General features: G+C 42.1%; 1 protein-coding gene across 1 annotated transcript in view; it reads right to left on the bottom strand.

The window, feature by feature from the left end:
• Positions 1-18,260, bottom strand: part of NCKAP5 (NCK associated protein 5) — an 870,011-nt gene that overhangs the window by 193,369 nt on the left and 658,382 nt on the right. Inside the window, exons 10-11 of the mRNA XM_081095330.1 lie at positions 14,537-14,571; positions 6,346-6,465 (exon numbers count right to left, since the gene is read on the bottom strand). Of these exons, the coding sequence (XP_080951456.1) occupies positions 6,346-6,465; positions 14,537-14,571 (155 nt within the window). The remainder of the gene's footprint in view (positions 1-6,345; positions 6,466-14,536; positions 14,572-18,260) is intronic.

Here is an 18,260-nt window from a genome sequence, read left to right as displayed (position 1 = left end):
GGCCCTCACAGCCCCAGCTTCGTCTGGAAGGTCGTCTGGATGGCAGTTCTGCTGTTCGGTCTAATTAGCATATTAGCTCTTTATTATATAGGATAGCCAGGACATGGAAACAATCTAAGTATCCATAAATGGGTGAATGGACAAAAGAAATTGTAATATACTGTATATATAATGCTAAGTAGAATAAATCAGAGAGAGAAACGTGATTATTATATGATCTCACTTATATGTAGAATCTACACAAAACGAACTCCTAGAAGCAGAGAATAGATTGGTGGTAGCTAGAGGCATGTGATGGTGGGGGTCAGGGAAACTGACAAAGTTGATCGAAGGTATCAACTTCCATTTATAGCATAAATTAGTTCTGGAGATATAATGTACAACATGGTGACTACAGTTAACAATATCATGCTGTATATTTGAAATCTAAGAGAGTAGATCATAAAAGCTCTCATCACACACACACACAAAAAATTGTAACTATGTGAGGTCCTGGATGTGAACTAAACTTATTGTGGTAATCAATATATGTACATTTATCAAATCATTATGTGGTACACCTTAAACACACACAATGTTGCATGTCAATTATACTTCAAAACTGAAAGAAAAAGCATGAAGGTAATGAGATTGTTGCATACAAAGTCAAACAAAAAGAAAAGAAATATCCCCCAACACAGAAAATTAAATTTCAAAAAGCAAGTATGTAAGTACTAAGCCATCAACAAGTAGACACTGAATATGTGTTATGAACAGTGGCAACACCTGTGAAGGGTCAAAAGCCCCATTCACCATTCTTGCCCTCAAGGCGAAATGAAAAGGTGACATGAAATCCCGGGTGCCAGGGGTTGCCCTGCATGACCTCCACCATGAGAGATGAAGGTTCCATGATTCCATACTGGACCAGGAGCTGCTTACTGTGTGGCACGCGTCATAAGTTACACAGGAGCTTCGCAGGGGGAAGTTAAGGGGGAACCACACTGACCTGGGAGGCCCCTGAGAGGTGGCGGCAGGATTGGTGCTTGAGGACAGGTGGAGCGGGAAGTGTGTCATGTGGCCAAATAAGATAGATTTGTTCTCTGAAAATGAAGACTGGGTGTAGGAAAAAATAATCAGAAGCACCAGTAGGCTTTTCAAATCCTCTCATCTCATCTAAAATAATACAAAACAAACCACTAGCAAACAAAAAGCCAGCACGCTAAGAAGTGACAGCAAGTTTTTACACTTCGGTTCTAAGCTGTCAGATTTTCAGCTGTTTGTGTGAATAATCTACATTATAACATTGTTTTCTTTTTATCTTGGCCTAAGGATATGGGTACCAGGACTCTTTGATATATCAGATAAAAAGAAAAAGAAAAAAGTGAGTTAGGCAGAAATACGAAAATGATGTCCTATCAAGGTAATGATAACACAGGTATCCAAAACAAGACAAAAGCAGAACACACAGGAGGGGACGTCCTTGGGTGCCACACATCAAGAGCCTTTCAGACATGTGTGAACATGGCAGGCTCCTTATTATGACTGCGCTGCAGACCCCCTGACCTGACTCGAGCACAGGTGGGCCAGGTAATCAAAATGTCAGTGCGGAATCTGAGAAAGGTCCCCCCTACCCGTCCGTGTTTCATGCAGAGGGCATGCAGAAAGGGAAGGGAAGAGCTTGAGCCTGACCATGGATTTAAATCCCTTCTCTGTCAATTACCAGCTGGTGACTTAGCTTCCCTGTGCCCATGTCCGCATTGTAAAATGGGTACAGTGATAGTTCCTACCTCATAGAATCTTAATAGAGATCAGATGGGTGAACACTGTAGAGATTACAGAATAGTATCTGATATGTGATAAGCACAATACATTTATTAAATAGCATTTGATAAGGCCAAATATGCTTCTTTGCCTAAAGATCTTAATATTGGAGTCCTCCAATAATTGTGTGTATGTTTTTTGTTTGTTTGTTTTTTTGCATCAAACACATGCTTTAAGCATTGTGTCTGATTTCTAGTTTTTGGTTTTCTTAACAGTGGAACAAGAATTTGAAGGCATGCGGGAGGCAATTTGCATGCAGAATACCTCTATACATAACACAGTTAGTATTTCCTGTTTCCCATATTGTTTTACCGTTAGACACCTATATTTCATTTGATCGTGAACATTTATTTTTAGTGACTTGCCTTCCTAGCTACTTTTGAAGCACTCAACTTTGTTTTATAGAAATAGTTCTTTTCACATCATATTTCATTGATTTATATAGTAGTTAAAATACATAATTACCATGACATGTACTACTGGCATAAACATACTGAGTTACAAATACAATCCATTCACAGTGAACATTCAACTCAACTTGTAAGAGCAGTAAATACACTTACTTCAGAAAAACCCACACAATTATATGATTTATAAGAGGAAGTTGTGAGTATTGGTTCATCTCTAGCCAGTAGGTTCAAATAAATTTAGTGAGAGATTCCAGTACCATTAAGATCATTATAAAAAGTTTTCCTTTGGGATTCTGGCTTCTCTATTCTTCAGAATTTAGCTTAAATTGTTGATTTCCATATAAAGGGCCCCCTTAATCAGATTTGTTACTATACACAGTCCCAGAGATATCATTCTGAAAATTGGAATCAACAGAGAAGCTTATTGCCATTCTAAGGATTTTAATTTTCAGGTTAGGCTCTTTTCCTTTCCCCTCATGGACCTGGTTAGTTCCCTTTGTAAGTTTCTCAGAATCTGTCAACTGATCTTTAGAACTATCCCTTTTTCTTCTTCCTACAAGAGTCACCTAATAATATCCATGCAATCTATTTTTCTGAATTTTTTAGGGACAAAAAATATGATGCTTATAAATTATTTTCTTTTCCACCATTTACAATGTATCTACTAAACTCACAATGGTTTCGTTCACCATCTTCTGTCTATGTTTCTCTGTAGGCAGCTACGTTGGATTATGGAGGACCATTAGGCTGTATACAGACAGTGACCACTAATGCAGTTGTCTCACATTTGCAGAAAATGACTTAGAAACCTCTTCAGTCTGTGGACAGAAGCTATACCGACTATAATATTTGGGACCAGGCACAGTGGTGAATTTGCCATATGCACCAGCCACACCCTCAGGCAGACCTGGCTGGTCTGCATGCAGCACAATTCCGAAGTATCCGCATTAAATAAGAAAATACAGAAGGAGAGGTGGAGGCATAACATTCTCTTTGGGGCATGCAAAATAGCTCCCCAACCTATAGAATAAATTTGTGTCATTTATTCATAATTCCATTCAACAGGTAATGACAGAGCTTTCAAAGGCACAAAGCAAGCTCTGGCTGCTTTTCCCTTGGCCATATGTATTTGTGCCACCAGAAAACAGTCATGAGTCAAATACTAAACAGACCACCTGAAAAGCCAGTTATATTGTCTATGACTGTGAGCTGTATGGTATGAGAGGGCAGGCACCACACTGTTTATCATTCTTCCTCACAGAACTAGTAACAGCCCATCCTTTACATTAGAATGGCTCCTGGAAGTGAGGACTTCTTGGGGAGGAATATGGAGTGCGTGGACTGAAAACACCCAATGAATAAACACCGAGTTCTTTTGTGAGCATACATACCTTTCCCTGCCATTTGGATATGGATGTAAGAAATTTGTGTTGGCCAATGAAAAAGCTTAAATATCTACGGCACTTGTCTTGACTGTCGAAACAAACCATCATAACTCAGAAACAGGGAGTACAAAAGCTTCAAGTTAAAACAGGAAAAACAGAAAAATTCATGAATATGCAATAGCTGTTAAAAATAATTATAAAATAGGATCTTGATTATGAGAGAGGAAAAGAAATACAAGTTTTTAAAGATGGAAAATTCTCTATGACCAACATTTATTGTAGTCTGGACTAGGAAACCAAAGAGATAACGATTTTTTTCCACACAATTTTGAGCCATAAATTATGAATTATGCTCTAACAGAGAAAGAAGAGAGGAAATTGATTTAAGAGATGAGATCTATTTTACAATTCAGAGAGTGGTTTATTTTAATTTGGGGGGGTGGGGATTACATTTGATGCTCAGCTTTATTGAATATCTTTCTTTCTCTAAAATGAATTGCAATTTTTTTTATCATTTTCCTGAGAAGTCCAGCAAAGATGTTTATGCCAAAGTTCAGAGGGTAAATTAGCAACACTGACTCAATCGTCTGGAAAAGTGCTGTCCTGTAGAATTTTCTTAAGATGATGGAGATGTCCTATAAAAGCCACTAACCAAATGTAGCTTTTCAACATTTGAAATATGGCTAGTTTGACATAGGAATTTCATTTAGTTTACTTTCAATTTCAACAGTGCCATGTGACTAGTGTCTATAGTGCTGGACAGGATAATTTAGAGGACACCCCTGTCCTTATTCTTTCTTTCAGCCAATTAGGCCAGGCAGCTGGGGGGTTATTCTTTGTAAATTAATGTACCTTGCCCCTGTGAAACTTCACATACTCTTTGATAGCCAAAACTCAGAATGCTCTGAGCAAGGCTCATGGAACTTGTTTGAGCAAATATGCATATTAATAGGGTTAAAAAAAAGCAAACAGCAAAGATCAGCCCTCCAGGCCCTTTTGCTAATTCATGTGTTTTCCTGCAGTCAAATATATTCTTGAGAAATTTGTCAAAATCAGCCGATAGTTTTGATACCTTTGTAATTAGCTAGTTATTAATAACTAGAGGCCTGGTGCACGAAAATTTCTGCACTCGGGGGGCAGGGGAATCCCTCAGCCTGGCCTGCACCCTCTCACAGACAGGAGCCCCTGAGGGATGTCCGACTGATGGCTTAGGCCCACTCCTCCCGGAAAGAGGGCCTAAGCCACAGTCTGGCCTCCCTCTGCAGGAGGTGACCCACAGGCCAATCGATCGGGGGACACGCAGGATGGCAAGCAGTCGGCCCCACTCCCCGATTGCCCCTCCACCACTGCCAGTCACCGCTGCCCCCTGACTGCCATCCCCTCCTTCTGCCCACTGGCACCCACCTTGACTGGCCTGGCACCACACGCTCAACAGCCCTGCCCCTGCCGACAGGTCATTCCACTGTTTGGTCGATTTGCATATTAGGCTTTTATTATATAGGATAGGAAAGGACAAAAGGTCAGAGATGCATTTAGTTTGGGTGAAGCAAGAATGAAGTGAGGGCTTGAAAAGGCCACTGGAAACTTGCCCAGCCTCTGAACTAGAGGATTTCTAAATCTCTTGGGACATTTTGGTGCTGGGGCTGGGAAAGGCCAGACATTATAAGCATGGCTATCTGGGCAGCTTCACCAGGAAGCTGCAATTTCACACTCCCCAGGCAATCACAGGTCCATTTCCTGTAAATCACTGGGGGAAAGGGTCCAACAAAGGAAAGATGGGTGCATCCACAGTGATGAAGGGGTGGGGCCAATGCAAGCCTGTGAAAATTTGGGATTACATAATCTTCCAGACAAAGGAGCTCACTCTCTTGGCTCTTGTGGCTCTCTTGCATTTGCCTGTGTTCCTGGACGTCGCAAGGCCCATGGCCACAGACCCCACATGCAATGGACTGATGGACTGCAGCTGGAAACACAATCTAAGCTAGCCTGATGCTGGCCTGGATTGTTCCCCAACATGGAATGGGAACTCGGAGCAATAGCTTTAATCCTACCTCTGCTAAAGACACAGCTGGACTTCCTCTTTGGCTGGTGAAGGGAAATGGAACCTTGGAAACTCAGGGGTTTAATCCTACAGAAATGAAGCTTTCTACAATATCTCATCCATGACCGCGAGTCTCATAAAATTCTTCTTCTTGTGACATTGTAAGAAGCCCACTCCCACCAGCAACAGGTGGGAATAGGGAGAGCTCTCCTTGGATAATAGTAACACTTTGACTTTGTATGACTTTACATGCTATAAAAGTAAGTAACGGAAGAGTTTGGTGGGAGCATTTAGACAAAGAGAATCTGTAAAATGCTGAAGTAGAATATAGGGAGTCTTGTATTATGAGGAGGAATGAGAGAGAGAGAGAGAGGAGAAAAATCACAGGCATTACATAAAACTCTTCCTTGTTTATTACAGAATACAAGAACACTAATACCAGTCCCCCAAGTAGTCAATTACTTCCTGACTCCATTCCATGATTCTGTTTAATTTACTAGAGGACGCCTTCTGATTGTTCCTTTCACCATTTATTATTTGTTGATGCATTTCCTTAAATGTAGCTTTAAAAAGTCAGAAATTTGAAAGACATTAAATTTAAATGACACAATATGGTTTTCCCATGGAGATAGTAATAACTTTTGAACATAAGTAACTTCTTGTCAATAGCATTTCAGTAGCAAAGATTGTTTTCCACAAAAACACATACCTGGAGGAGCAGGTCGGAGGCTGGCCTGAGTCGCTGCTGGAACAGGATACTCAACGTTCGGTTCTGTTGTTCCAAATCGAACACGCGTGTTTTCAACTTTACACATTCCTCCCTTAGATCCTACAACAAACACATTGAAAGGGGGAAAAGTCCATCACTGAAACATACCTTAGCATATTGGGACCATATTTTATCTGATATTTCAGACACATTAGTAAGAAAATACTCCTTTTGTTCTTCAAAGCTCCCAGAAATAAATCACACACAATGTTTTCTTCCACGGCCCATTGTCTGATAGAATTATTGTGTGCAGGGAAGACCAATTTTTTTTTTATAAAAGCACCCTGAAATCAGAAATGCATTAATCTAGCATGCTATTTTTGAAGATGGTAAACCTTAGCGATATAAAGTCAATTTAAGTTTCCACCTGTATAGTTTGCCTTTTCATTGTCTCCATAAAAGCAATCATAAAGCACAAACCACAAGGACAATAATGTTTTTGCAGTGAATAGAGATTTGATGAACTAAAGAAACTATCACTTTTGATGGAGCCTTTCCCGGCCGGCTGTTTGTGGAATGAGCTGAAATTCTCAGCGCTGCGGCTAATAGAGTCGGTGATGCATTTAGCGTGTGGGTGAAGCAAGAATGAAGTGAGGGCTTGAAAAGGCCACTGGAAACTTGCCCAGCCTCTGAACTAGAGGATTTCTAGCTCTCCTGGGGCGTTTTGGTGCTGGGGCTGGGAAAGTAGAGTAACTTCACGTTGTCATCCTTGGGAGCAGCCCCTGGAACTGCGCAGACACCGCCGCAGCCTTTCCCGCTGTCAAGAGGGGAGCTGACACAGGAACATTGGGATTCCCCGAGGCCCACCAGGGATCTGCCTTCCAGGCGGACGTGCCATAAAGACACTAACAATACAGTACGCAAGTGTCTGCACCCTCTTTGATGGGGCTCAAGACAGACTAGAATAATTCCCCAATTCAAGGTTCTTCAGACGCTGGCTCCTTTCTACATTTTTGACCTTAATCTTTCACTATTTCATGATTTTTTAAAAAAGGTTTCTGCTCTTACCATGCACAGAATATGGGTCTGTCTGTTGTTCTCCAAAGCCTTCCCTCTACCACAACCACATTCCCTTCTCATCTGCCTCCTTCTCGGGCCAAGTCTGGCTCTGAGTGACATTCAATTCAATTCGAGCTGGCTCCCCTCTGACACTCTCACCCGGTGCCCTCAAAGACTGCTTTCAGTGGGGAGCTCCAGTGAGCCCTCACTGCCTCTTACGTGATATTGAGCATATGCTACTTTGAACTGATTTTAACGTTCATGCTCTAGACTTGTCTTGTCAATTAGATGGCACATTCCTCAAAAGGCAAGTGTCAGAGGATAGTCAAATAAACAACAGCACAAGCATATTCTTACACTCTTAATCTCTCCCCTAGCACAGCATCACATGTAGTGGGAGCTTAATGAACTTCTGTGATTATTTTGTTAAAGGGGATGATGATGACAAAGTCACTATTTTGTCATAGAATCACTTCTATTCTCTAGAGATGGTGTGGCCAAGAGAGTTCAAGTTTCTCAACTCTTTCAGTTTGTCTGTCTCCGTAATCTGATGTGGGGCAGCTCTAGGCTTCACTGAAGGCTCCATAGCAACAGAGAGCTCTAGTCAATGGCTCTGACCCTCAGGTTTAAGCAGGAGTCACAGACATGAGCGGGCCTGTTCCACAACCTTGTGTCAACCGAAATGTGAAGGTAGAGAGATCCACCTTCTGGACTTTGCCTGAGGAGCCATCACCATCTCCACGCTGTTCATTGTTACAGGGGGCAAAGGAGCAGGCGCAGGTGTGGCTCACTGCGCAACTTCCACTCTCCTCACCTTTTCAGGTAAATGGGTGGAGCTGATGCACAGGATCCTTGCAACTGATTGCTGCCTACAAATGCAGAGCAAGGCAAAGGGAGGTCATGTTCAGATGAGGCCCCTGGGTGCCAGGTGTAGGAAGGCAGCCATCCAAGGCAGGGGCAGGGCTATGTGTGTGTATACATGCGCGTGAATACACCTGCCCCTTGGCAGAGGCTGTTTTGGGGGCCTACGCACGGTTTGAATTAAAAGGCTAAATTTATTTTCTTTATTTAGAATTCAATCTCTTCGTCTCATTAGTGCTAATGCTTGTTCTTAGCATGTATATAACACGTCCGGTTCCCAAACACTAATTGTTGTTACTCCTGCTAATTAAGTAATTAATAAAACTTGACTGGGAGGTAAATAAATATTAATAGCACCAGTTAGGTGGGAAACACACTTGTTCTCATTTGCAGGAGAAGCTGTGGGGACAGGAGCTTACAACATGTGCATTTGCAAGAAGAAAGCAGACCTGCAAGGAATACTATCAGCAATTTCTAGCAGCAAAGCTGAGAATAACTTGGAAGAGCCTTCAGATGGGTAAAAAAATAAAATAAAAGGAAAAAGAAGGAAATAAAGAAATCAATACGCTCTATAGAGAGGTTTTGTACAAGTGCCCATCACTGCGACTGAAGGTGGTAGGAGTCCATTAGCGGGAACACAATTTATTGACCTGGAGAACTGTTCGTCGCTTGGCTCATCCAGACCAGCACAGGGCAGAGGGGACGTGGGGGCTTCCGGGGTGTGACACTGGTCTTTCAGCCACTGATAAACACCAGTGAGCGGCACTGAAAACTCCCAGACGTAAAATAATCGCCTGTATCGTTCTTTTAATTACTTTTGTTCTCTTCAGTCAAGCCATAGACAGTAACTTAGGCCAGACAGCTGTCATCACAGGACACTAATCCAAACCATGCATGCGTGCCCATGTGCACATTTACAGACAGAACCAGACCGAGAGATGGAAAGAGAGAGAGAGAAAAACAATTTCTCTGACCTCCGCAGTGCACGCCGGGCAGCGCGGCAGCTGGCTGGCTGCTTCTCCGCGCCCACAATGGGAACCGCAGTAAAGGAGCACATGGCCTGTTTAGGGCAAGTACAACAGCTACTGTTTGGACCCTGTCACTTACAGAGGCCGGAACGAGACCACCCTTATAAGTAAACATTATGATTAAGTGACTCCTCTGTTAGACACTGTTGTCTGGGCCCGAGGCTCACAGCAGTCGCGGACCGCCCGTCCTCTGTCGCAGCCCTGCTTTTCCTGTGACTCCCAAGGGTGTCTCAGGCCCCAAGAGGACCCCATCGAAACTCTAGGGTTGTGTCTTCTGAAATAAAAAGGGAGGCACAATATACCAGCGGGAAATAATGCCAAAGACTTGACTTAATTTAATCTCATGTAAGAAAGTCTAATGGTCTTGGGTTCAAGAGAACAGCCAGGCCTGTTCTCCTTGCAATCTGTATGTAGCCAGCAACTGGAAACTGGGAGTAAGGAGTTACAGCTGAGTGTGAGGGCAAAATAAACTGAGCAACAGGACACACTGATCCCAAAGGCCTCTGTGCACCTTAATAATCTCAATTCATAACTTCCCTGGACCATGACCACATCCACAGCGCCGTCTGCACTGGGATTGAGATGCGGATTCACTGCTGTACATTCCTGCGGAGAACAGTTGCTCCAGCATCTAGAGCAAAACCGTTACCTGGCTCCCTGCTGAGGTAAATTTAAGAACATGCTGATTGCTTCGAAGCAGGATGTTCACCGACATTATCACTAGAGGATTGATGAAAACTATTTAAATCTTATTTTTCACGTAAAAATGAAATTACACTGGTAAGCTATTCCAGGTGAATCCCTCTGTTTGGGAGGTAAGGGGCCTGGGCTCTGGGCCCACGTGACCTTGAGGAAATAACTTTTGCTGGTGGGGCCTGGTTTCTCCGCTGTAACCTGAGCTACTGCACAAAACCAGGCTTTGGAGAGAAGGAATGTCCCGCTGCTTTCTGGGACTGCTTGTGAAGTGCCAGCGAATCCTTCCCTGAGCGGACAACACACCCCCAGCCTCTTTTCTGGGGAGCGGCTGTTACAGATGCTTCCTTCTCTCTTTCGAGGATCCTAAGACTTCTGTTAAAAGAAAAGCCATTTCAGGAAAGGGCTGTCCAATTTCAGACTAACCGAGGATCAAGGACCTCCACAAGAACAACTACCATTAAATGGCAAGGCAAGTCAGTAAGTGTGTGAGCCAGTCAGGCCAGCTCTAATCAGCAGGAAGTGGTGACGCTCCGGGCAGACTGCAGAGCGTGAGCCTTCATCCTACAGACATTTGGATTAAGCATTTTAAGTCTGGGTGACGGCGAACCAGTTCATGTAATTAGAGTGAACCGAACCCATTACCAAAGCTAGTTGGCAATCTCGGGACTGAATGCTCTCTAAGGCCCCCGGCAATTGTGAAATTCTTCGGTCCAAATTAAGATTGATGCTGAGAAAGCGTGACTCCCAATGCACAGCAGCTCTGACTCCCTAAGTGGCAGATCCTGGATGTTCTTGCTGGTGAGGCCTGGCCCTGCTTCCAGGAGTTTTACCTAAGTCTGTTGGCTACCTTGCTCTTTTGCTTTATCCCCTGCGATCATAACTAACGGGTGGGTTTCAATACATCTGTGGGTTTTCATAGCATCTCCTCTGCCTGCTGAGCTACAGTGGGAAACAAGTGACTGACTGGGATCCTGGAGGCTGAATGGTGCAGAAGGCGAGGGCATGGGATCAGCGCAATCAACTGCGGGCTGAAGCACGGGCTATGCCACTTCTGCCATTAGAACTGTGGGCAAACTGCTTGCTTAGTCTGATCTCACTGGGCTGAAGGGAGAACAGACTGATTCAGTGCATTTACAGTGCTGGACATGGGTGTGACTCCTTGTCAGTGCACAGTAAACACAGTTGTTCGTATGGAAAATAATACAATAATTAATTCTTCATAATACAAGAATAAACTCGGTATTTCATGTACTCACAACTATAAACCTACTTTTGCCAAACCCTATATTAACAGACCCTCTTCGAGGAACCAGAAGCTACACACACCATTGCTAGACCAGTGGATAGGAAACACGTAGGGGTTTGAAGTTCTCTCAGTTTCAAGCTACACAATTGTGTTCTGCTTCTACCTGGATGGCTGTATTTCTAGAGCCAGGGTAAAGGAGCATTATTCTATGATGGTGAAGAAAAAAATGCTCTAGAACTATTTGGCTGCCCTAAAGAACATGCAGATTAGTCTGAGGTGTTGATATGCTGAAAAATAGCTGCAGAGAGAATTGCTTTTCTTGTAAGTTTGGTGTCAGTGGTAACACACACACACACACACACACACACACAACCTGGAGAGCTACATTTTCAGTGAGTGTAACTGACTTAATGAAGATAAAATGTATTTCAGACAAAATAGGGGTTTAGCCCGATTATTGATTTCACTGCACTTGTAGAATTGAACCTATGCTTCGGAGTCATAACTGGAAGTGAGCTGAGTTTATTCCTGTCCCTTGAGCATTATGGAGCTAAAGGAGGTACAATCTGCTCTCTTAGGGAATCCACAGAGTTCTGAGACAAATTCAGTTAGTTGACTAGGACAATATTTGACATTAAATAGAAACTGATAAGCCTATGGAAAAAATTTTTCCTATTACTATTGTGACGAGAAGCACACTCTGGGATACTCACCCAGGCCATGCAGGGTATGCCATGAAAACTGCTCATTTGGGTGCCCAGAAAAGAGCTGACGCCAGGACAAACTTGCCTTTGTGCCATGACAAGTAACATATTTTAAACTTGAAGAGTTATGACTATAATTTCATCTCCAGGATTGTTTTGTGACTTGGATAAATCTCTCAAGATTTCTGTTTTGACTGGGCCTCTTTAAGAGGTATATCCTGTTTAGAATTAGTTTCCTCATCTGCATATTGGAGACATTTTATTTCCTATATTGTACTCTTAATTAAAGAAACTCTAGTCATTTTTTGCGGCGGTTTTACAGTCCCTATAAAAACCGGGAGGCACACACTTCTGGGGAACATGATTCTTTGGGGACCGCAGGAGAGCTGGCTCTCCTGCTGATGCTGTCTCTGAGGCACGCTCTCTCCCGGAAACTTGCCCTTCTGTGTCTGCTAACTGCACCAGGTAGATTGGATTTGTGCAGCTATTTTTTTGTGGCTAACCTGAAGAGTCCCGCTTCCCTTAATATTGTACCAGACAGTTTCCTTGTCTCCTTCCTGGGGCACCGTTAGAACAGCCAGGCGTGAGCAGTCTTTCAGAGGGTACACATAGTGCTCCCGTGGCCCCGGGTTTGTAATTAAATGAGCACAGAGTTTCTACCAGGAGGGTGGCCACTGAGAAATTGAAGCCTTTGAAAAAAAGAAAGGCATTCACATAGGTTGTGACAGAAAGCGTAAACTGTTCTTCCACATCTGTTTCCCCCCTTCCTTTACAATAATATGTCAGTACATTTTCAGGCGGCACATTTCCAGAATGAAGACTTCATCTCCAGCTTCCTTACATGTGGCTCTGTGGCAAAGGTCTGTTCAAGGAGGTGTAGGTAGGGAGATATGAAAGCTTTTGAAAGTCTTTCTTCAAGACAGTTGGTGTGGGCCCTTAACCCTTTTCATTTTTTCCCCCAGCTTTTCTTCATTCCTGATGGCTGGAATGTGGACGCGATGACTGGAGCCAGAGCAGCTATTTTGGACCATGAAGTAACCTTGGGAATGGAGGCCATATCTCACTGAATAAGAAGATAGAAGGCAGGGATAACGGGGACCCCATGGACTTTATGGAGCAGTGTCACCATACAGCCCTGTACTGCCTACCTGTGGATTTAGATGCGAGAAAGAAATAACATGGTAGCTTCTTTCAGCCACTATTATTTGGGATCTCTGTAATTCAAAATTAAACCTATTTCTAACTTTACATAAATATACTGACATCTCACTACACTATGTGATGTTAATGTACAACCTGAAGCAGTTAAAATCATTTGTAGCAGGAAACATGATATTTTGACAGAAGGAGTTGGGGGAGAAAGTCTAATAAAAATATTATCATCACACTTGTGTAATGTAAATCTAAAATACTATTTAAGTATGTCTGTGAGAAATGGTCAACCCCTAATACAATTGTTTTCAGCTAAAAAACAAAATGTCTTAAAATATTTTGCTTTCATTGGCCACATCCTCCTGAATAAGATTTAATCTAAGATTTTCTTTTCTAGAGGAAGTCTCCACCTCACAGAGAAGTGATAGAATAAACAAAATGTGAAGGACCTAGAACAGTGATGGTGAACCTTTTGAGCTCGGCGTGTCAGCATTTTGAAAAACCCTAACTTAACTCTGGTGCCATGTCACATATAGAAATTTTTTGATATTTGCAACCATAGTAAAACAAAGACTTATATTTTTGATATTTATTTTATATATTTAAATGCCATTTAACAAAGAAAAATCAACCAAAAAAATGAGTTTGCGTGTCACCTCTGACACGCGTGTCATAGGTTCGCTATCACTGACCTAGAACTTAGTCTCTGAGAAGCACTGTGGAAAGAGATGGGAAAGGGTCAATAGAATTCACCAGCCAATTTGGGGCAATTCCTGTATTTACCGACTCTGACCCAATAACATTATGTTATATTGTCTGAGGGCAGAATAGGGGGATAGGAAAGACACAGGCTAGAAATTACCATCTGTTTTCCTCTAGCTTGATAAAGGGATCATTGACAAATGGAATAACACTTCATTTATTTTCATATCTCCACCACTACAGGAACTGCTCTCCATGCTTCCTTCGAGGGACCACAGCGGTTCTGGGAGGGGGGTGTTGCTGCCCCTATTTTACAGAAGAGAAACTGAGGCCCTGAGAAACTAAATAGCTTCCATAATCTCAAAGGCCTCTTGCTAAATGCCTGGCTTCTGTTAATGCTGTCCATAATAGGCTGTTCATTTTACAGGAATTGGAGGGATCCAACAACTTGCTCACTGTTTGTCCTTGCTAAGTGAAAATGATAGGTCTGCTACTCATCTGGGTACCTGGGAATCTCTCATCTTCAAAAGGCTTCCTATTACTTTACCAAGAGTTTGAATGTTACGATTCTGTTGCTCATTGATGTCACTTCATACACCATCTAATACACACACAATTTCAACCTAAGTGAATAAATAGAAAAGTAGTGCATCTATCAATCACAATTTCCTAGTATGACAAATACGAGTTCCCATCTATTCACATAGGTACTTTGAAAATAATAAAGCCAGAAAGTGACCTACCTTTTGAGTGAGTAGAGCCTGAACAACTTGGTTGGCTACCTTTAAAAAATAAAGAAAAGAGTTGTCAGTATAATCATGCGGCTACACTCATGGACTCTAATTTAGCAGTAAGTTTCCCACAGCTTACTGTCGCTAATTACCTCCTCATTTGCCTCTGTCCTCTGCTTCCAGGGGACTGATTCTTTTCATAATAAGCCTATCCTTCTAGGTAATAGTTTGTTTTTTCCAAAGGTGACCTTGTTGCTAATTAAGACAGTTATTCTGGAAAGATCGTTCATACCTTGATTTTCACATTTCCATATTTGGAAAAATAATATCTTTTCACACGTAAAGACTCTAAGAAGGCTGAAAAATGACAGAGTACAAAAAACGACCCTAATTATCTGTACACAGTGTCTACACTTTGCTGATTTACAAACCTTTGCCTCTCCTTTCTATTCTTTTGCTGTGGGACTATTTCATGCACTCTTTTGTTGAAATTTTCCATGACCGTTTTGCATAAATGTGGCTGAGTTTCAATGAGGCTCATTTTCATCTTGATGGCTTGGTTAATCGACAAAATTGTTGCATTTGGGGTTCAGAAAATCCATGAGTGATTGTTGAGAAACAAATGCATCCACAACGTGTCACTGTTTGGTGCGGATTTTGGGCTGGAGGCATCATTGGACCATTCTTCTTCCAAAATGCAGCTGCTCAGGCAATAACAAAAGAGTGTGTATGTGCCAGCAAAGCCCGGGAGGCCATTTACCTGATATGCTATTCCATAAATAACCCTATACTGTATACTTTATGAATCAATAAAAAATTTACAATTTTTAATTATAAACCTGTGTTTTCTATCAAAATTACTTCTTGCATGAATTTTGGGACACGCTTTACTTGCAGTAGAGATAGACTGAATGGTGGAGACGAGGGACAACTCATTGGTTCCTGTATACTCTACTTCCCTCCCCCATGAACATTTATGCCATCCATTTGTTGTTGCTACCTGTAATAGTCTGGTAGTTGTTTATTCCAATATCCATTTCCCCTTCCTCCTAACTAAAAAGCCGTAATTTTTGACTGGGCATATCAAACTACATTTCCCAGCCCCCTTTGTAACTGTCACTCTGTGACAAACTTCTGGCCAATGAGTTATAAGAAGACTCTTTCCCTGGGATTATAGAAAGTCTCTAAGAAAAAGGAGGCTCATCCTTCTTCCTCTTTTTTCTGTCTGGGATATGAAAGTGATGGCTGGAGCTTCAGCAGCCACCTTGTCAGTGGAAGTCACATATAGTTGGGCAGGAAAATAAAATAACCTGGTCTTGATGATGCATGGAACTGTATTATCTCTGCACTTCTATGTGAGAGGGAAATATAATAGCCTCTTTTATTTTGAGCTACTCCCAATGTAAAACCAAATCTTCCTATACAGTGGGGCCTTAACTTATGAGTTTAATTCGTTCTGAGACCGAGCTCATTAATTCAAATTACTCTATCAACTCAATGCAAAAAATCGGCCGAGAGACAGCTGGTATCTCAAAAAACTCCTTAGTCGGGACACTCGTAAGTCAAGGCCCCACTGTATAATAAAAGCCTAATATGCTAAGTGGTTGACCGGTCAGCCATTCAACCAATCAAAGCGTAATATGCTAATGATATGCTAAGGCCACTCAACCGCTCGCTATGACATGCACTGACCACCAGGGGGGCAGATAGTCAACCAGTAGACCAGTCGTTATGACGTGCACTGACCACCAGGGTGCAGACGCTCTAACTGGTAGGTTAGCTTGCTGCTGGGGTCCAGCCAATTGGGACTGAGCCAGATGGGCCGGACATGCCCTGGAGCCCTCCCACGGTCCCTTCCCAGCTGGCCGCGTCCCTCCCTGGCCCCGATTGTGCACTGGTGGGGTCCCTTGGCCTGGCCTGCACCCTCTCACAATCCAGGACTCCTCGGGGGATGTCGGAGAGCTGGTTTCAGCCTGATCCCACAGGCCAGGCCGAGGGACCCCACTGGTGCATGAATTCGTGCATCAGGCCTCTAGTATAATATATTAACAGAATTCTAATTTTCTCTAGGTATCAGGCAGCTTGAGACAGTGAGTGAAACTGGGCCCTTCTCAGACCAAGGAGGTGGATCTTGATTAATCTAAGCCAATTTGGTAATCCTATTCCCTTACAATAACTGGCTTAAAAGTGGCCACAATTGTAGTGAAGGGCCACATGTAAAACCAATAACCTCCCTGGTATTTCAAGATCTGGCATTTTCTCCAGATAACCACTCAAAATTTCTACACCTATCTGTACTAAAATTTCTTTTTCTCCTGCATATTTCAAAAGCACGTCACACAAAAAATCACTTACTAAACTTCACCATAACCTTGAAGCTTTGTACCTAATATGGCTTCTATTGATAAAATGAAGGTGGACAGGTAAATTATGTGATATTTTTCAGCCACTACCTGACCATTTAGTGTGAGAACTGAACCTGACAACATTAAAGATCAAGTCAGAACACTTAACTACCCTAGGTATCAGGTACTTCTCTTCATTCATTTCGTCATCCTCCATTTGTTCAATATAAATCTGTAGAGTATTTGCAAAGCTAGATGACTAGGATGTGTGCCTTGGTTTCAGAGAGTGCACAGCTGGTAGGAAGGCAGCAAGAACACAATTATGTCCCAGTGTGATAAGCATATAATCATCTTGGTATTTCTCACATTCAGCCAAAGGCGGAGGCATACATTCACTGTTTTCTCTTGGTAACAGATTTATTTTCAGCCATGCTAAACTGCGTGTGCTTGTATTCCTGTCTAGAATAGTGGGACAGATTGTGGGAAGAATGTTTTCAGGGAGCTTAATTGTTTCTTAACTCAATATTGATAGAACAGCACATTCTTAACAACAGCTTGCTACCAGTAAGTCTCATAGAATATTGAAATATAGGCTGCCATCAGCTCGTAGCTAGGAGGCATTCACACCACAGCAGTACATGACTCGATTACCTATAAATGACTAGTTGAATTGTGTGCACAGGAGGGATTTTTTTCCATCAGAATCCTTTCCAAATTTATGTTTTTGACATTAAGTAAAAAGGACAAGCCTTTTATTGAAACTATAGTTTTGAAGAAAACATATTCTTAGGTATTTCTTTTAGACCAAGTTAAAGAAGCATACCCAAGAACTAGGATAGAACAAAATAAACCATATTTTCCTTAATGGGTACCTTTTCTTTTTCCTTTATCATTTCATTTATATGTGATCACAATGGTGATAAATGCTAGTTAGCTCACACAAATTGACCAAGAGCATAATCTTGAAAATCTTTCAATTTTTAAACATCCATTCAATAATGTGACTTCCAATTTGTAAGTAACTGAGAAGTTAAAGTCAAACTATATATCTTCTTTATTCTTGGCAAATAAAACACACTGAAGAATTGAGCTAGTCACACTGCTTAAAGAGGGAACAATGTACCAAAGTTAATTCATACCATCAATAATTTAATTCTTTTGGATCTTAAACTTTGGATTTGATTTACATGCTCATAAAACCGACCGGTATCAATATTTTCTTTTCTTCCACCAATTGGTCCCTCACTTAAACCAGTCTGTGGAACAGTGGCCGCACAAAGCCGCTCTCCACATGATTTACCAGGAGACAGAAATGAATGTACTAACTGCACCCGCCCGCAGGGGTAAACCCATTGTCTTTGCAGTCAAGTGTGTTTCCCTACAGGCTCAAC

Source organism: Myotis nattereri (genome assembly GCF_964212035.1).
Source record: "Myotis nattereri genome assembly, chromosome: 7".
Lineage (NCBI taxonomy): Eukaryota > Metazoa > Chordata > Mammalia > Chiroptera > Vespertilionidae > Myotis > Myotis nattereri.
The sequence above is the reverse complement of the archived record's forward strand: the minus strand, read 5'-3'. Positions and strand labels throughout refer to the sequence as shown.